Here is a 20,234-nt window from a genome sequence, read left to right as displayed (position 1 = left end):
TTGTGGCTGGTTTACTAACACATCTGCTTCAAATGATGGGCTGTGTAAATTGGTATTGGGCAAAGAAAAGGCTTAACTGAATAAATAAGTATGTTGCTGAGGATCTGTAATTCCTTGCTTCAGAATACGAACCCTGGTGATTCATTACACTGAAATATAACGTGAGCATCATGAACTCCCACCCTCCCCTCAGTTCTTATTTGGCTTGGATTTTAAGTCAAGCTGGGGAAGAATTCGGTTCCACTCACCTGCTTGCTTCCACTCAGCTCACCACCCATAACTCTCCAACTCATTCCCCTCCTTCAGTGACTGAAAGTATGGAGGGAGGAGGACTCTGCCCTCTCCTATCGCAACTCATGATTCTAGTGCTGTTCCAGCCAAGAGTATTGGAAAATACAAGATTGATTAAGATAATGTCTGAACTAAGAGCCTTGGTCACAATGCATGTGCATGGTAGCATCAAAGATCTATGCGTAAGTGAATTCTCCATCACCACCCAGCCATCCCCAGTAACATATGCAAAGCAGAGGTGGTTGGCAAGCTATGGCAGAGGCAACAAACATCTGGAGAGGCATTATTCATTCCCTAAAACAATTTTTTTTTTTACCTGGATTGCTGAAATGGGTCTTATAATATTAGATCTCCACAACCAGGAGTCATCAACCACCACCCTGGAAAAACTCCCTTCTCATTGCTAATGTATTTTGTTGATAGGTCTTCAGCTACACTACAGGCCAGTGTCAGCAAGTTACAACTTGGAGCAAGGCCGAGGCTTCAGTGGCCATGCCAAGGATGAAACAGTGTCTGCTTCCCTAATGAGTATCCTCTTATTGGCTAGGACGTTTGGTGTGAGACCAGGCCTGTATCCTCTGAAATATGCTTAGGGATGTATACTGCTCTGTCTCTCCTTGAACTGTCTAGCAAAGGACTCTTCCTCCTGATAGAGGTTCTCTTTTCCTAATTCTAGTCAGCCATTAATTGTGACAGAAAAATTGTGAGCGGTAAACAAAGGGAGCTTGAACTATGAGTCAACCGTGCAGCCATTTGGAAACAGAATAATTTGGAAGGATTTAATCGGCTGTGATATTGTGCACACACTTTCAAAAACCTGCTATCATTTATTAGGGAAACCCCCCCCCCACGCTTTGGCCATTTCTTTCTCCATCTTTGGAAAGGTGTTGTGTGTCTGTGATTAAAGACTCAACAAATGCTCGTATTGATTGAAGATAATGCAGGAATGCTTTTACGAAATACAGTACCAATCCTCATTAAGGGTGAGCTTGCACATGCCTGCATTTTCTAGAAGAGCTGCATACTTTCAGTTCCAATGAGAGGTACAGAAGAATGGGGAATCTGTGGTCTTCCAGTTGTTATTAAACTCCCCAATTCAATTCAGGAATGATGGCAGTTTCTGACCATTCACATAGAGACACCAAAGAAAAACAATTGCAGTACTTGGTTGGGGTATAAATGATAACTGGGATGGCATAAATGATAATTGTGATGGGCAGTAGCAAATGAATGTGGGAAGGGGCACAAACACTGTCCTGACCTCCCAACAGGTAAGTTGCTTTTGCTTTCTGGGAGGAACAAGGTGCCCGTGAGGTTGGTGCGGTGCAAACACACTGGCTGAGCCAATATGCTGGTCCAGCTGGTGTGTTTGTATGACACCACCTGCCCTGCTGCCTTGTACCTTCCTCTCCTGCTAAGCAGGTAAACACCACCAACCCACTATGCTGTCCGCTGCATGTTGCCTTGGTGTGATTCTGATGGTTTGATGTTGATGCTCAAAATATGTTGATCAGGCATCCCCAAACTCAGCCCTCCAGATGTTTTGGGTCTACAACTCCCATCATCCCTAGCTAACAGGACCAGTGGTCAGGGATGATGGGAATTGTAGTCCCAAAACATCTGGAGGGCCGAGTTTGGGGATGACTGATGTTGATGTTCAAAATCTTTGTAGCAGATATATATATGAGAGAGAAAGAGAGTGTTGGAAATAGCTCATGAGGGATTGACTTTTTGGCACAATCAGTATTCTTTAATTCTTAGTGATGATGTAGTCTGGGCTTTTGAGATTTCACATTAAATCTTTTCTGTCTCCCAACATTCCTTTGATGCATTGCCTCTTGTTTTTTTATTCATCTGTTTGATTTCTGGTGGTGCCTCGTCTGTTTTTATGTCTGTGGACTCTGGTAGAAAAAAGGAACAGATGATTAAAATTGCCTAAAGGTGGTTGAGGGGGTTACGTTTTCTACCTGTGAGCAGCCTTTCTGCTAGAGCACATAGAATCATAACATAATGCAGACGATTTTGAAGAATGGTTGAAGTAGGGCTGACCAAAACATACCCTCTTGCCTCCAATTTGCCACACATTGGCAGGTGGAAAATGGGACGAGGAGGGATGTTTCATCAGCTTTCAAAGGCGAGGTGAGAGTTTGTGTAGATGGGTGTTGGCATGGCAGCAGAAGCTCTTTTTGTTCTTTTTACACTTTCATAAAATCAAAGAATTGTAGAGTTGGAAAGGACCCTGAGGGTCATCTAGCACGGCCCCCTGCAATGCCGGAATCTCAACTAGATCATACAGGACTGATGACCATCCAACCTCTGCTTAAAAAACCTCCAGTGAAGTAGAGTCTATAACCTCCCAATGGAGTCTGTTTCACTGTCAAACAGCTCTCACTGTCAGAAAGTTCTTCCTGATGTTTAGTCGAATCTCCTTTCTTGTATCTTGAAGCCACTGGTTGGAGTCCTACCCTCCAGAGCAGGGGGGAACAAGCTTGCTCCATCTTCCATGTGGCAGTTTTAAAGATATTTGAAGATGGTTATCACATCTCCACCCAGTCTCCTATTTACCAGTCGAAACATACCCAACCCCCTCACCTGTTCCTCAAAAGGCTTGGTTTTCAGATCCTTGATCATCTTGACCACCCTCCTCTGTGCACGTTCCAGCTTGTCCAATATCCTCCTTAAAATTCATTCTGCACATACTTTAAAAGTGCTGTGGTGGCAGAGACTTTGGATCACCGGTCTCCATCCCCCCTCAAGTGCCTTTGCTAATAGCAATGCTTACTCTCTCCTGAAATGAAGCCAACAGTTTCATCGCACACCCTCCTGAAATGGACCTCCTCTTTGGAAATGATCTCATTTGGATTAAATGAGAATTCAGGGAGAGGTCTCCCCAGCCTTAGCTCTCTGCTGGAGCATGGGCACATAGGGAGCTGCCTTATGCCACATCAGACCACTGGTCCATCTATCTCCGTACTGGTGTCCCTGACTGGTGGCAGAGATGGGGATGTTTTTTCAGCTCCAACTGGATATGCCAGGGATTGTGCCTGGGCCTTCATGAGAAGAGGATGCTCTACCACTGAACTACGACCCTTCCTCTCTTTCTTTTTTGGAAATAATTGTTATTAATTTTACAAAATAAATTTCATATTTAACACATTTCAATTTCAAAATCAAACCAGGTTCTTCCAAATCTTAGGACTTCCCTCCTCCTCTCCGTGGGTCCTTTATATATCTAAATTAACTGCATATTATCATTCTTCCACATTATGGTCATCCAAAATATCCAAAGTCTTTGTAACATTGCAAGTTATTGAAAGCCTGCCAAAGAACTCAAATGATTACAGTGTTCTTTTGAATACCATCTATATTTGTCCCATTCCCTTTTGAAGCTTAGATCCTCCCGAATTCTGATTTTCCCTGCCATCTCTACATATTCTAATAATTTCATCTGCCAGTCCACTTTTGTCGGCTTTTTCTCCTCTTTCCACTGCTGGGTAAGCAGCAGTCTTGCAGCTATAGTTGCATACATGAATAGTCTTCTCAAATCTTTTGGTGTATCTGCACCTATAATTCCTAGGAGAAAGGCTTCTGGTCTTTTATCAAATGCTATTTTAAACATTTTTTTTTAAGTTCATTATCTATCATTTCCCAGAATTCCTTTATCTTTTTACAATTCCACCACATATGATGAAAGGTACCCTCTTTTTCCTTACATTTCCAATGACCCTTCCTCAATGGACCTCAGCAACTGAACTTGCGTGAACTGAGAATACACAGCAGAGGGCCACCCACCCCATCTTCCCCATAGTGCACCGGGAAGATGGGTAGAGCTGCCCAAATCATCTTTCAGGAAAACTTGCCCTCCATTACTCAACTTTTCATTGGGAATCGTGCAAAACCTTCTGAGTTACTTTATGGTTTTTTGTGTTTGTTTGTTTCTGCATTTTCTATTTCCAGATGGAAGGAACTGCATAAAAATCTATTGACAGATAGGGAAAACCTGGAACATGTGTCTTTAGAACATTCACAGGGCAATATGAGGTTTGGCCACAAATTCAGCAGCTTTTGATATCAGCCTTCAGGCTGGCTTATACGCTGCGCTGTGCTGAATAATTCCAGGTTTGCCGCCATGTGTTCCTGACAGAGGACATGCAGATTTATGAAATGCTAGAATGGAAAGGGGGGGGGGAGAGATAGAAATGCATAGTAATTTTGATATTAGATCTAAGCTATAAGAGAAAAAGCATTTGTACTCTTTTCAACTATTTTATGAAGTGTTAGGATTCTAAGCAATTGTTTGCTCTGTTTTAATTCAAGTTTAAGACAAATGATGATGTCTTTTAAAAGTGTGTGAAGAAAACAACCTGTCTGAGCCTCGCTTGAAGTTTTACAACTGCTTTTAGTATAGTTGGAAGGCAAAAAAGAAAAAAGATCTTTTCTTTTCTTTGTTTGCTACAGTGAGCTGGTGCTCAGAAAACTGCTTGCTATTTAGTTCTGGTTGTTTATGGCAAGACAAACCTAATCTTGAGTAAACATGCCTAGGATTGTTCTATCGTAGTAGCAGTAAATTACTATTATTATTATTATTATTATTATTATCCTCTTCTAGTGAGCTCAGGTGGTGAATTTCAACATGAATGAAGTCACAAATAGGCTACTGAGAGGAGTGAGGTATGGGAATGCTATCTCATAAGGAGGCTACCGCTCCTCTCAAAAAATCATGGCTTCTGGTCAGAAAAGAGAACAAAAAAGTGCTAATTTATTTGTATGCTTGCAAACTTCAGGGGCATTCAGACATGGAGCTGATTGCATTAGTTTGTCTGAATACCAGTGCCCCTGTTACATTGCAGTACCTGCTATGTTAAGGAACTGTGACTTTTTGGCCAATATACTGCTATATCAATACTAAATTTCATTAGCCACCAGTGGGTGTGGTGTGAAAGAGTTTGGTTTTGATCAAAATGTATAGGGCATATATTTAGGTACAGGTAAACCATCAGTTTCTACATGAATGGGATCTATGCAAGATAGAACATATATTTATACTCCATAGACCTTTGTAGTTGCAAGCAAGTAGGAACACGAGTCATGATGATTCACACAACCATTACCGGTGGTGAAAAATAATACTTTCCACATTCATTGCCATCTGAACTTGGTTGTGTGGAGTGCCCCTCCAGCCTCTCACTTCACTGGTGCTTGACATCTCTGCTGAGGGAATAAAGCAAGTCACTAAAACTGGGATGGGGAACATGTGGTTCTCCAGCAGACCAAGATGATCAAGGATCTAGAAACCAAGCCTTATGAGGGAGTTGGGTATGTTTTGACTGGCAAAGGGGAGACTAAGAGGAGATGTGGTAAAGGTAAAGGTACCCCTGACCGTTAGGTCCAGTCGTGGACGACTCTGGGGTTGCGGCACTCATCTCGCTCTATAGGCCGAGGGAGCCGGTGTTTGTCCACAGACAGCTTCTGGATCATGTGGCCAGCATGACTAAGTCGCTTCTGGTGAACCAGAGCAGTGCATGAAAATGCCATTTACCTTCCCCCCAGAGAGGTACCTATTTATCTACTTGCACTTGACATGCTTTTGAAATGTTTGGTGGGCAGGAGCAGGGACCGAACAACAGGAGCTCACCCTGTTGCGGGTATTCAAACTGCGACCTTCTGATCGGCAAGCCCTAGGCTCTGTGGTTTAGACCACAGCGATGTGATAGCTATCTTCAAGTATATTTACAATAATAATAATAATAATAATTTATTATTTATACCCCGCCCATCTGGCTGGGCCTCCCCAGCCACTCTGGGCGGCTTCCATAAAAACCAAAAATACAGTAAAATATCACACGTTAAAAACTTCCTTAAACAGGACTGCCTTCAGATGTCTTCTGAATGTCAGGTAGTTGTTTATCGCTTTGACATCTGCTGGAAGGGCGTTCCACAGGGCGGGCGCCACTACCGAGAAGGCCTTCTGCCTGGTTCCCTGTAGCTTTGCTTCTCGCAATGAGGGAACCGCCAGAAGGCCCTCGGCGCTGGACCTCAGCGTCCGGGCAGAATGATGGGGGTGGAGACGCATGGAAGATGGAGCAAGCTTGTTTTTGTCAGCATCGCCCTTGAGCCAGTGTCACCAACTGGACTCATGCACTTCAACCCCGACTGGGCTAGGCGAGCTGGATAGCACTTCCAGAGACCACCTTCTGCACAGGAACAGGTCAAAGTGCTGTGGACTCACAGCTTAGAGTTGTGAGCACCGGATTCACTTCCACAATACACAATACAGTCGTCGCACAGCAGAGTATAGCAGAGTCTAGCAGTGTACAAACGACTCGGAGAGCAGCTCTGTAGAATATCTTCTTTTATTCTATAACTACAACTATAATACAAAACTATATACAGAGCTAAATAGGTCTAAGCATAAATGAATGCTGCACTGAATGTCTGCAGCTGCTCTTAGCAGCAACCTTATCTCTACACACGATCTCTAACACACAGTCTCTCTCTCTCTCCGACACACTGACTGACTGACTGACTGACTGACTCTTTGGTGTGGTGCTGGAGCTGAATAAGTAGAAAGCAGAACACTGCTCCTCCTCTCTGGAGAATCAGCAGACTCGTCAGGAGATTCTAGGATATGGGAGGGGTGAAATCTCCTCAGTTTTCTCCTGCTCTGGAGGGTAAGCCTCAAACCAATGGCTTCAAGATACAAGAAAGGAGATTCTGACTAAACATCATGAAAAACTTCCTAGTAGTGAGAGCTGTTTGATAGCAGAATGGATTCCCTCAGGATGTTGTAGACTAGGCTTCCTCAGCCTTGGCCCTCCATATGTTTTGAGACTACAATTCCCATCATCCCTGACCACTGGTCCTGCTAGCTAGGGATCATGGGAGTTGTAGGCCAAAAACATCTGGAGGGCCGAGGTTGAGGAAACCTGTTGCAGACTCTCCTTCACTGGAGGTTTTTAAGCAGAGGTTGGATGGCCATCAGTCCTGTATGATTTAGTTGAGATTCCAGCATTGATTCTATATTTTGTGATATTATGATTCTGTTACCTGCGACTCCATCATTGGCTATGTTGACTGGGCTGATAGGAGTTGGAGTTCAACAACATCTGGAGGGCCACTGCTTCCCCATATCTGCAGCAAATGGATGTTGATGTATAAATAATAAGGCTTTTATGTCCTGCCTAGGATAAGGCTTCACTTAATTTTATGCAATGTTATCTAGCCAGTGGTTAACTTGGTTGGTTTGAATGTTGGTTAGATGCAATTTATCTAAAGGGATCAAAGCTACAGAGCCTGGCTTTTATAAATGCAGTCATAGCATCATAAAGCTGGAATGTCTCTTGAGAATTTCCTAATCCAGTCTCCAGGTTAAGAATCCATAAAAATGTTACCCCTGGTTAATGTACATGCATATTCCTTGTAAAAATACTATAATCCCCCTAAGCCAGTATTAATTAATCAGTCAGTTAAATCTTCTTATGCAGGGGGAGCCTCAGTAAGCAATTGTCCTTTGGGACAATTTTCAGGACCTGTTTACAGAATTGAAAGCCAAATAACCATTGGACTGCTGGAATTCAGATAGAAAGATTTGTCTTCAGATTCCCACTCAGCCATGAATTTCACTGGATGGCATTGGGTTTGCCACTTTCTCTAGGCCTAGTCTACTCCACAGGGTTGCTCTGGGGATAAAATGGGTTAAACTTTAAACTCTCGAGTTTGCCATTGGACCCAAGCTGATACCTCCTTTTGTTGTGAAAGAAGCTGGTTGTGATGAGTACTGGGTACTGAAAGGACTTAAGTTTGGTTATAAGATTTGCTGCCACTTGCTTTCTTCTAAGAGCTTAGATAGGACTAGTGGATGGGAGATCGGATAGGGGTGCAAGGAATTTTCACTTCTTGAACCAATATGCTAATAGAAACACAGTTATGCTTTGAAATTTGGCCTCCTTAGAATTTTGTGGTGCAGTTCTTTGGTTTTAAAACGGAGGTACAAAATGTGTATATTAGAGAAAAGTTCACACAAAAATGTGTATATTAGGGAAAATAGCATACTGACATACAGTACATTGGAAAGAATTGCTTGTAAGCTGTGAACTATAGTCAAAATCGTGTAGAAGTGCATATATTATGAGAATCATAGAATTGTAGAGTTATGGGCCCACAAGGTTCATCTTATTCAACCCTCTGCAATGTAGGAAACTTTTGCTCAGTGTAGATCTTGACCCCATAACCCTGAGATTAAGGGGGTCTCATGCTTTACCTGTTGAGCTTCCTGTATGAAATGTGTGTGAAAGTATTCTCTTTATTACCAAAATGTCAAACTGACATGATAATGGAAAAATGAGAAACTGGGAGAAACCAAAATCGACAGATATATCCATCCTTAGATAGAATACACTAACCTTGCAATTTTATATATATATATATATATATATATATATATATATATATATATATATATATATTTTCAGAGTCCTGTTTAGCAAGTGTTGCTCATTTATTCAGTCATTCAGGAACCAGGTGGTCAGAACATATATTGCACCAGTTGTCTATGCTCACCAGCCACAGGAGCTCTCCATGGTGTCAGATACAGGTCTTTCTGCCAGCATGGTGTAGTGGTTAAGAGCAGTGGACTCGTAATCTGGTGAACCGGGTTCACTTTCCCGCTCCTCCACCTGCAGCTGCTGGGTGACCTTGGGCCAGTCACACTACTCTGAAGTCTCTCAGTCTCACTCACCTCACAGAGTCTTTGTTGTGGGGGAGGAAGGGAAAGGAGATTGTTGGCCGCTTTGAGACTCCTTCAGGGAAGTGAAAGGCAGGATATCAAGTCCAAATTCTTCTTCTTCTTCTTCTTCTTCTTCTTCTTCTTCTTCTTCTTCTTCTATTTCTTCTTCTTCTTCTTCTTCTTCTTCTTCTTCTTCTTCTTCTTCTTCATTTCTTCTTCTTCTTCCTCAATCCTACCTGGATCGCAGCTGGGACCTTCTGCATGTGCTCTGCCACTGAGCTAAAACTAGCTGAATCCAGCATGCATTTTTAACAGTGGGTTTTATTGTGGCATGTAGTTTGGTGCTTAATGTTGGTGAGTGACAAATGCGGGTGCACAGGCCAACCCATGGTTTATGCATATGTTTCTGCAGCCAGAAAAAAACCCTGAAATATCTTAAGTTGTGGCAGACTAGGGAAAGACCAAGAGAACCCTATCTTTCAAGTTCCAGTGATCTGACTTACTATTTCCCTTCAGTATTCTTCAACTTTGGGTCCCCAGCCATTGTTGGATTACAGCTCCCATCATCCTTAGCCAGTTTATCCAATGGTCTAAGATGTTGGGAGCTGTAGTCCAATGACATCTGGGGACCCAATGTTGAAGAATACTGTCTACATGCAGGCAGCTTCTGGTTTTCCTATCTACCAAGGCTCTGAGCCCAGCCTTGGCTGGGGAGGGCGGGGTATAAATAAAAATTATTATTATTATTATTATTATTATTATTACTACTTGCATTTTTAAGAAAAAAGCAGCTGTGTCTTTATTCAGAATGTGCTCTGGATTCTGATGAGGAAATGCACCAATTTCTTGCTGGAAATCACCCCTTTCCTCCTGACTACATTTGGAGGGATTTTGCTCAGTGCAGTGGTGAGATAATCCATGACTTGCCCTCAGTTTCCAGCTAGAGAGAAAACCACGACAAAGCATGATAAAGCTATCATTTTGGTAAGAGTGGTGAACAGAAGGGTGGACTGCTGAATGAAATCCAACTTTTGATCAAACTGATAGCATGCTACGTAACTTGTTTAAAGTTTCCTCTTTTTCACTGAGGAAATGTTTTCTGTATAAACTTCTTTCTGTGGTCTACCAAAGTTGGGTCCCTGGTTGTTGTAGCTGTGTCTCTTCTCAGTTTGATTTCTTCTGTGCCAGGTTTCTGTGCCAATGTGGTACCCTCTAAATGTTGGCTGGCATGGCCAATGGTCAAGGATGTTAGCTATCATTGCATCTGTTCAAAGACAAATCTATGACTACTTGCCTTCCTCCTCGTTGATATTTTAGCGTTACTCTTCAGGTTAAGAAATCCTTATACAGTGGTACTTTGATTCTCAAACGGCTTAGTTGTCAAACAAATCAGCTCACGAGCACTGCAAACCCGGAAGTAAGTGTTCCGGTTTGTGAACATTTTTTGGAAACTGAACATCCAATGCGGCTTCCGCTTGAGTGCAGGAAGCCCCTGCAGCCAATTGGAAGCTGTGCCTTGGTTTTCAAATGGAGCCTTCATTGCATATCTTTCAGCATCAGTAAAAAACATTCCTCTTCTCCCAGGCCTTTGGCTAATTAAACAATGTGTGTGGGGTGGTGGTTATATGTTATGTATTTTTGTGTTTTTATACTGTAAACTGCCCTGTGATATTCTGAAGAAGGATGGTGTGTAAATTTAATTAATAAATAGTAAATAAATTGTAATTGTCATACAAAAGATGGCGCTGGTCATGCATGCTCCTTGCCCACCAATTTGTAAGAGTTGATTGTCTTGTGGTGGCAGCACAACCTGTGTTGTTGCCCAGGGCCAGGAGTGCAGCTTCCAAATCTGGGCAGTTCCGCAGTGTTGCACCCTTATGGCAATTTGCTCATATTAGGAGTGACTTAGCCCCTCCCTGATCCTTTCTCTGTTCTCTCGTGGAATGCTTCTGGTCTAAAATCTGGTCTAAAGTTTGTGGTGGAGGTAAATTTGTCTCTTTGACTTTACCTCTTTGATGCACAGATTCCCCACGGCTCCTGCTTCATGGCACCCTGACAAATGTAAAGTTTGTGGTACATCGTAAGACATCTTTCTCATGAGGTCTAAGCAAAAATGCTTTAAAAGTGGTGTATGATAGTTTGGATTAAAGACCTTCCCCTTTAAAATAAGAGAGATTTCTTAAATCCAGGGGACCTTTGTCACCCTTTGATTACTCCTTCCTTCCTTCCTTCCTTCCTTCCTTCCTTCCTTCCTTCCTCCCTTCCTTCCTTCCTTCCTTCCTTCCTTCCTTCTTTCTTTCCGTTGCTATAATAATAATAATAATAATAATAATAATAATAATTTATTATTTATACCCTGCCCATCTGGCTGGGTTTCCCCAGCCACTCTGGGTGGCTTCCAACAGAACACTAAAATACAATAACCTATTAAACATTAAAAGCTTCCCTAAACAGGGCTGCCTTCAGACTCTTGCCTTAGACTTCCTCCCTCTTCCAGCCAACTCTGCCATATTAGTTTGGAGTATGCACAGTCATATCTTCCTAACTCCACACCTGATTTCCTGATAACCTTCCTTCTGCTGCATCTGTTTCTGGAGAAAAAGATAGAGGTTGGAGATTAGTGGATTGGAGGGATACTGGCCTCCTGCATTTGTTGTGACTCTGACCAGTCTTATTTCATGAGATCCTAATTTCTGCTAGCACAAGCAAGGGAGCTCAGGGGCTGTTGGACCTATTGGACATTTGCTAATAAGCTTTGTACCACCAGAGCTTTATTTTGGGGGGGTGACCCAAAATGATGTTCAATCCCTGAACATGCTCCGAATACATCAGTTCAGTTTCTAAGAAGTGAGCAAATGCAATATTTTGGAAGGAGTGTGAATAATGTCTTTTTTCTCTTTGTTTTTCAGCTGAGCCAGTCGACGTGCTCAAAGCATTAGAGTTTCACAATTCACCGGAAGGAATATCAAAAACAGCCGGAATTTGCATAAACAGAAGGAATTCCAAAGGATCAGATGTTGCCTACAGAGTTTCAAAAAACGCACAACTCAGTGCTCCAACCAAACAATTGTACCCAGGTGAGGGGAGCTGTTTGTGAGTTGCAATATTTATTTTTGGGCGAAGTTGATCTTTTATGTTTTTACAGGCTCTTGGCTTTGTCTTTAAGCTTATGACACCCCAAAACTATGGTTATGATTTCATTTACCAACACTTCATTTCATCAACCAACACTTTAGAACAGGGGTGGGGAACTTCTTTTGAAAATGAGGACCACATTCCCTTCCGGACAGCTTTTCAGGGGCAACATATGAGTGCTGGATGGGGCCAAAAGCCAAAGTGAGCAGAGCGCCAAATATAAATTTGACCTTCATACAGTAGACTCATTCATCCCCTGTCCAGCCTCAATTCAGGAAAACAAGAAGCATTATCAGAGTTTAATGTCAGCTTCCTGACAAATGAAAGCACTCAAGGAGCATGCAGGTCTGATGTGTAGCCTGGGGAGAGTCCCAAAGGCCAGATAGAGGGGCTTGTGTGGCTACATTTTACCATGGAACAGTTCCCAACCCCTCCTTAGGAAGCACATTAAAGCATCACAGGAAGTGATGATATAGAAAGTTCATTTTCTTTCTGGTAAAGTTACCCAGGCACCATGACAAATTACGTTGTAGATTGCAGACAATTTAGAAACAAATAATGTAAATTAGAACCACCACCCCTTCCCTTTGCAACAGAAGGCTTCTGGATTTTTTAATTAAATCATAGTTTCCCATTGTAACGGAACTGGAGAATTGGTTTAGCCTCTGTTCTTAAGCACCAGTGATTTCATTGTGGCTTCCTGTGGGGTAGAGATCTATAGGATTATACTGTTTTCAGATTACAGTATAGACTGGGATATGATGTCAGGAGTAAGGAACACATAGTTTTTCAGATGTTGTTGAGCTTCAAGACCCATCTGCACCAGCCAGCATGGACAGTGATCAGGGATGATGACAGCTATAGTCCAATAGTATATGGAGGGCCACAAAGGGTGCCATTGCCATTCTAAGAGAACAAGGGTGGTGTTCATGGTAAGTTCTGTCACCTCCTTTTCTAGAAAAGTAGAACTGGACATCCATATTTTCATCGGAGAAATGTTGGAGGGTATGGATAGGATGTCCCTATTTTCATCAGATGCAGTTGGCGCTGTGGTCTAAACACTGAGCCTCTGGGACTTGCCAATCAGACAGCCGGTGGTTCAAATCCCTGGAACAGGGTGAGCTCCTGTTGCTGTGTCCTAGCTTCTGCCAACCTAGCAGTTCAAAAGCACGCCAGTGCAAGTAAATAAATAGGTACCACTGTGGCAGGGAGGTAAACAGTGTTTCCGTGTGCTCTGGCTTACGTCATGGTGTTCCCTTGTGCCAGAAGAAGTTTAGTCATGCTGGTCACATGACCCGGAAAGCTGTCTGTGGCCAAACGCTGGTTCCCTCGGCCTGAAGCAAGATGAGCACCGCAACCCCATAGATGCCTTTGACTGGACTTAACCATCCAGGGGTCCTTTATCTTTACCTTTTTCCTATTTTCATCAGAGAAATGTTGGAAGGTATGCCTTTGTAGGGGATAAGCTTTTGTGACACAGAGGGTCACCTTGTCAGTGGTAACCAGACCAGAAAGTATATCTGCCTGAAGTACAGAGATAGTATTAACTTTTTGTATTTTTAAAGAAGGAACTGTGGTACCTCGGGTTACAAACGCTTCAGGTTACATGCACTTCAGATTGCAGACTCCGCTAACCCAGAAATATTACCTCGGGTTAAGAACTTTGCTTCAGGATGAGAACAGAAATCATGCTCTGGTGGTGCGGCAGCAGCAGGAGGCCCCATTAGCTAAAGTGGTGCTTCAGGTTAAGAACAGTTTCAGGTTAAGAACGGACCTCTCGAATGAATTAAGTACTTAACCCGAGGTACCACTATATTAGTCTTGAAATAAGGAGCAGTTGGCGAGCCTGAGGAGAAGAAAAATAGATTGAACACGCTGGAATTTACAACTTAGTGGCTGCGGTCCAGCACGGTGGTTGCTACTGAAATCCCATTCATTCCAATGGGATTTAAGCAGTCAGACTTCCTGGCCCTATGCGAGCGGAGATTCTCTCTCAGTGTTGGCCACCTGACAACTGTCTCCTCCTGAGGAAGCAGCATCTCTCTGCCGGCCTGTGCAGCAGCTGCCCTTGAAAACGAGCTCTGAGTCGCTCGGGAACAATGGCACTCTCTTCAGGGTCACTCTTCGAGAGTATTAAAGAACCCCCTTGCTTTATCAGGGTTTTCCTGCCACCTAATGCCCTAGCTAGAGAGCTTTTCTCTCTCTTTTTTGAGAAGAGGCTCGCTTACACAAATAAGAACTGATGGTAGAGCGGAGCTGTCACTCAGTCTTAAATCACAGTGACCTTGCCATTGAAAGCTCTTGAATGGTCATTGGACCGCTGCCTTTTAGAAGCTGTTAGCAGAGAATAAAATGCCCTCTGCCAAAGCCAGGGCTGGAGAGTGCAGAACAGACATTCCCTTGAGGGGAAATAAGTCTTGTGTTAACTTGCAGTTAGGCTGCTGCTGCTGGTTTTTATTTTTTCAGAATGACACTGTAATATAGTTGGTAGGTTTGGCAGCGATATGGAAGCTGCTCATTTTGGTGTGTTTTTGTGTGTGTGTGTGTTTGGTTGCCAGAGTAAACACGCTCATTATGCTGTATGTTGGCAGTTACCTAAATTAAAATAGCCTTTGGCTCTGTCTTCCTTGCTCACCGCCCTTTCTTCTTTTGTGACTTTTGTAGGATTTCTAGTGTTAGAACTAATCTGAGGAACTAACATTTCTGCCCCCCAGATGGCCTCAAGAACTTTTCTCTCTGGGAACGCAGGTGAAGAAGAAGGGGGGGGGGACCATTTGAACAGCGGAGGAAAAGAGAAAACACACACACACATTCATAGTTCTCCACTTGAACAAAAGAAGTGGAGAGAATGTGAATGCTTTAATGAACTGAGCACAAAACCGTCTGTGAACACAGCATCATCACTTTAAGGCTGTCAGTGAGTTTAGTTCCCCTGTTACCTGAACAAATTATTCTACCTTTAAAAACAATTATGTAACTGGAGAGCACTAAACTCCAGTACAGGATAGTCTTATGGCAGGCAGAATAATAGCTACAAGGAAGTGGAGGGCAAAATAATGTTAATACCCAAGGTAAATGAAAACATGACAAGCCATGGTTTATTGTTATGTGACTGAGCCTAGTCTTCCCCAGGTCTTGTGACTAACCCCTGTCCTTCTCTGGTGTGGCCGCGAGGAAGCGTTTAGAAGAGTTTTCTTCCTTTTAAAAAAATTAACTGTTGCTTGTCATGTCACCCAAACCTGACAGAGCCTTGGTTTGTGAATAATGTTAAACCATAGCAATATATATATATATATATATATACACACACACACACACACACACACACACACACACACACACACAGTGGTGCCCCGCAAGACGAATGCCTCGCAAGACGGAAAATTCGCTAGACGAAAGAGTTTTCTGTTTTGGAGGCGCTTCGCAAAACGAATTTCCTATGGGCTTGACATTTTTGTCTTGCGAGTTCCTGCGGGTTTTTTTCCTCCCCCCCCTTTTTCTAAGCCGCTAAGCCGCTTATCTGCTAAGCCGATAAGCCGCTAAAAGCCGCTAAACCGCTAATAGCGCTAATCCGCTAAGCCGTCAATAGGCTTGCTTCGCAACACGAAAAACCGCTAGACGAAGAGACTCGCAGAACGGATTCTTTTCGTCTTGCGAGGCACCACTGTATATATATATACACATACTAAGGCTTAATGCCTCTGTCACTCTCCTCCCCTGCTCCTGTCTTTGTCATGCTGTGAAGAAACAAATCAAAGGTGAGTGCTTGTGGTTCGTTTCTTTCCAGATTTATTCCTGGCTTACCACTTGTCATTTCTTTATGGGAAATAAAACAAGAATACTTGTTCACATACAGTGCAAAGCTAGCCTCTGATTTCTTGCCTCCTGAAGACAGAAGAGAGGAAGGAGCTAATCAGTAGTGTGCACTACTATGCTTCTCATTTTCATTAAACCACAACTACTTGTTAACTATGGTTTAACATTATGTGTGAACCAGCTCAGTTTGCTGTAGAACTTCACAAAATCTGATACCGTCCTCATGAGCACATCATGCTAAGCCAAATCAGGACCTAGTATGAACAAACAAACTTGTGGGCTTCTGGGAAGGGGACTGCTGTTGTTTTCAACCATCCAAACATTTTATATGTTTATTTGCTTGTTTGGTCATTCTGCTCCAGTGATGAGCTAAGCCAAGGCATATCAATAAAATATTTCCTGAATATACTGTAATTATACCATATTTCATTTCATCTTTTCTTCTGGTTGACTTTCCATTCCATTATATTGTTTTTCTTATTTATACTGGACCTTAGTACTATACGATATATTTATCTTTTCTTTTTTTAGTTATTCATATTTGTGTCTGTAATTTTCATTTTTTTTCCCTTCTTTATCTTTTTGTATGTTCATTTATAATTTTCATTTTCAACTGGGGGTGTGGGTGTTTGTGCAGTAAAATTGAAATAAAAATGAGTTTTAAAAAATAAAATATTTCTTGAATATCTTAGAATATTGTATATCTGCAGTTCTGGTACCATGGTACCTGATTTTATTATTTGATATTTGACAGCACATTCAGTAATGTTTGGCAGGTGAGATGCAATTGTATTTCATACTGATGTGGATTTTGTATACAGTGGTAATCACAGCAGCCTATATGTTAGCACTTGTCTTGCAGCCGTAGGTATTGCATGCAGAAAGTGAGTAGGCTGGCTGAGAATGGATGGAGCATTCTATCCTTCAAAGGAACATGAAAGAGGAGTTAGTTCTGGGCATGCTCAGCTTGCCTCCTCTCTGCCATGCAGATTCCATTCGGCCACCCCCACCCCTTAATTTGCTGCCTGGGGCATATGCTCACCTGCATCCCCTCTCAATCCAGCCTAGGTGTACTGGATACACGAAATGAAATTCCATTCACATTTCAAAGTTTGAGATGTGATACTCAAGCAATGCCTTCAAACTCTCAAATGAAAACTGTCACATTTAATACGTGGCTGGCAAAAGAATGCTAATATTTGCAGTTACTAGCTTCAGCTTGAAGAGCTGTATCAAGTTGTTATTCTGAAGACCATTTGAGGACCAAAGTTACTTTTTTACAGGAAGACACTGAGAGAATTGTGTATTTATGTTTCCCCCCCCTTTAAGTCTATACAATGGTACCTCAGGTTAAGAACTTAATTTGTTCTGGAGGTCCGTTCTTAACCTGAATCTGTTCTTAACCTGAGGTACCACTTTAGCTAATGGGGCCTCTCACTGCTGCTGCACTGCCATTGCACAATTTCTGTTCTCATCCTGAAGCAAAGTTCTTAACCCAAGGTACTATTTCTGGGTTAGCGGAGTCTGTAACCTGAAGTGTCTGTAACCTGAAGCGCCTGTAACCCGAGGTACCACTGTATAGTAAAGATAATGGATGATATGCAGGGTTAAAGTAAAGGAAAAGGGACCCCTGACCATTAGGTCCAGTCGTGACCGACTCTGGGGTTGCGCGCTCATCTTGCTCTATAGTCTGAGGGAGCCGGCATTTGTCCGCAGACAGCTTCTGGGTCATGTGGCCAGTATGACTAAGCCGCTTCTGGCGAACCAGAGCAGCACACAGAAATGCTGTTTACTTTCCCGCCGGAGCGGTACCTATTTATCTACTTGCACTTTGACATGCTTTCGAACTGCTAGGTTGGCAGGACATACTCAAAGTTGAAATCAGTGAACTTAAGGCTGAGATAAATGCATTTAGCTTTTGAAAGACAAATATTGCATTTAATATTTTGGTGGCCAAAGGATGCTAATATTTACAGATACTCACTTGAGCTCAGAGGAATACATAAAGCCTTGTTTTCTACAGTAAGCAGCTGGGAGGAGTTGTGTTTTTTAAAAACTCAATCTAGTAAAGATAATGCTATCCACTGCCCAATTTGGGAGAACGCTTCAAAACCTCTGTCCATGACCTTCCCACAGGGTTTTCTATCTGCAGTTTGTTCTAGCAGCCTGAAAGCACATGCCCAGACTAGATGAATTAGTGCCACCTGCCTTAAACATTCTCAGCATATCCTTTAGATTAGATTAACAGTTCAGACAAGGCAGGTGTTCAGTTCCTTTCAAGTCTGAAGCTCTCCGTCCATCTGGCCCTCATTTGTGCAGCTCTGAGCTTTTTCTTCCTTTTTGCAGTCACTTGTGCCGAAAGGTAGGACGCTGAGCATATCCATTTTCAGCTGTGAACAAAATAGCTTGCACACGTAGGATGCTCTATTGTTGTACGTGTCGACAGAAAGTGCTTCCAATACAATGCACATTTGTTTCTTTGTTGTCACTTAATGTGTGGTTGGTCTAAAGCTGTGTTCTTCAGTCTTGGGTCCCGAGATGTCGTTGGACTACAACTCCTGTCATCCATGGCTGCTGCCTAAGCTGTCTGGGGGAGATGGGAGTTGTAGTCCAACAATATCTGGGAACCCAAGGTTGGGGAAAAAATGTTGGTGTAAAGAGGTGGGGATTGGACAAGCTGTAATGGGTTTTGTGGGGTGAGTTGTAAGGAGAAGAGGGGGTGGTTTGGAGAACTGGATGGGGGAAGTGGGGTGGGTGAGTGAAATGAGGAGGGGGGAAACCCATAGAAACAGAAAAACAACAAGAAATATTTAGGGAAAGGAGGAGAAGGTGCTGATGCACCACATATAATGGAAATGTTTCTGGACCCCCATACAAATTATAAAATCCTATAGCTTACAATTGATAAGAACCACCTTCCTGGAAGCCCTACACACGATACCTGGCTTTCATTCTCATTTTGAATAAGTCAGAGGCTGGCAGCCCTTTTAAGCCTTGAGGAGTCCTTGAGAGCCAGTGTGGTGTAGTGGTTAAGAGCGCTAGACTCGTAATCTGGGGAACCGGGTTCGCGTCTCCGCTCCTCCACATGCAGCTGCTGGGTGACCTTGGGCTAATCACACTTCTTTGAAGTCTCTCAGCCCCACTCACCTCACATAGTGTTTGTTGTGGGGGAGGAAGGGAAAGGAGAATGTTAGCCGCTTTGAGACTCCTTCGGGTAGTGATAAAGCGAGATATCAAATCCAAACTACTACTACTACTACTACTACTACTATTCTTCTTCTTCTTCTTCTTCTTCTTCTTCTTCTTCTTCTTCTTCTTCTTCTTCTTCTTCTTCTCAAATAAATTCCTTCCAACTAACAGGAACTTTCATATAACTTCTGTGATTGAAGTGCTTCCATATTGGCGTAGCTCACAAATGGTCATGTTATGGTAATAAAGTTAGGCTGTTGGGTTTTTTGGTTTTTTGTTGTTGTTGAAATAAACAAAACAGATCAAAATGGAAAAAATGTATGCATTAATAAAAAAATATAGTTATGCCTCTTGAATAAACAGGTGAAACACAAATAGGGTTATAAAGAAATCCATAGGTTTTTGAAACGATGGTCTCAGTTCATCAAGCAAGTCATGCCCACCTCCTGTAGCTTCTGCCCTTAAATTTGCCTTTCTTTCTGAAAGGTTTTACAAGTCAAATTTCCAGAATTGTATCCAAGGTTAGAGACAGATTCAAATGGCTTGGAATATTTCAAAACCTTCCGTGAGCATAATCTGTTTAAACCCTCTCTCACTTACAGCGGTTTTAAGGAGCTTAAGCAATTTGAAACCTGTAGAGCATCTAATGTTGTTTAAGCTCCACAAAGCCACTTTATGATTCAGCCCCAGCAGTTTTATATCGCTCAAATGCAAATTACGTTGGAGCCCATCCCACCGGGATGCTAAGCGGTTCTAATTTGGGCTTTGAAAATGAACTCGCTTTACTCCTTCTTTTCTGAGATGCACTAAGGGCTTCGAGTGTCTAAAACAGGAACAGCTCTCTCCACAGTTATTTCATTCATCTACAGGTCCCCTGACTCACATGGTGTAGAGGGGATGCTTATCAAATTTGCAAATGACACTTAGCTTAATGCTATGGAAGATGGAAATAGCATTCAAAATTATCATGGTAGGCTGGAATATTGGGCAGAAAGGAAACCAGCAAAATAATTCGCTTTTACACCATGCTATGTTTTTCTGTCTTTTACCGTAAGCCACTTAATATGTTTTTTTGATG

The 20,234-nt window shown here is 42.5% G+C and overlaps 1 protein-coding gene across 4 annotated transcripts in view; it reads left to right on the top strand.

Annotated features, from left to right (window-relative positions):
- Nucleotides 1-20,234, top strand: part of COL11A1 (collagen type XI alpha 1 chain) — a 270,407-nt gene that overhangs the window by 22,127 nt on the left and 228,046 nt on the right. For all 4 annotated transcript variants that reach the window (XM_079981011.1, XM_079981009.1, XM_079981010.1 and 1 more), the window contains exon 2: nt 11,926-12,093. In XM_079981011.1, coding sequence (XP_079837137.1) covers nt 11,926-12,093 — 168 coding nt within the window. The remainder of the gene's footprint in view (nt 1-11,925; nt 12,094-20,234) is intronic.

This window comes from Podarcis cretensis (genome assembly GCF_951804945.1).
Source record: "Podarcis cretensis genome assembly, chromosome: 6".
Taxonomy (NCBI): Eukaryota; Metazoa; Chordata; class Lepidosauria; order Squamata; family Lacertidae; genus Podarcis; species Podarcis cretensis.
This window is presented reverse-complemented; position numbering and strand designations above follow the sequence as displayed.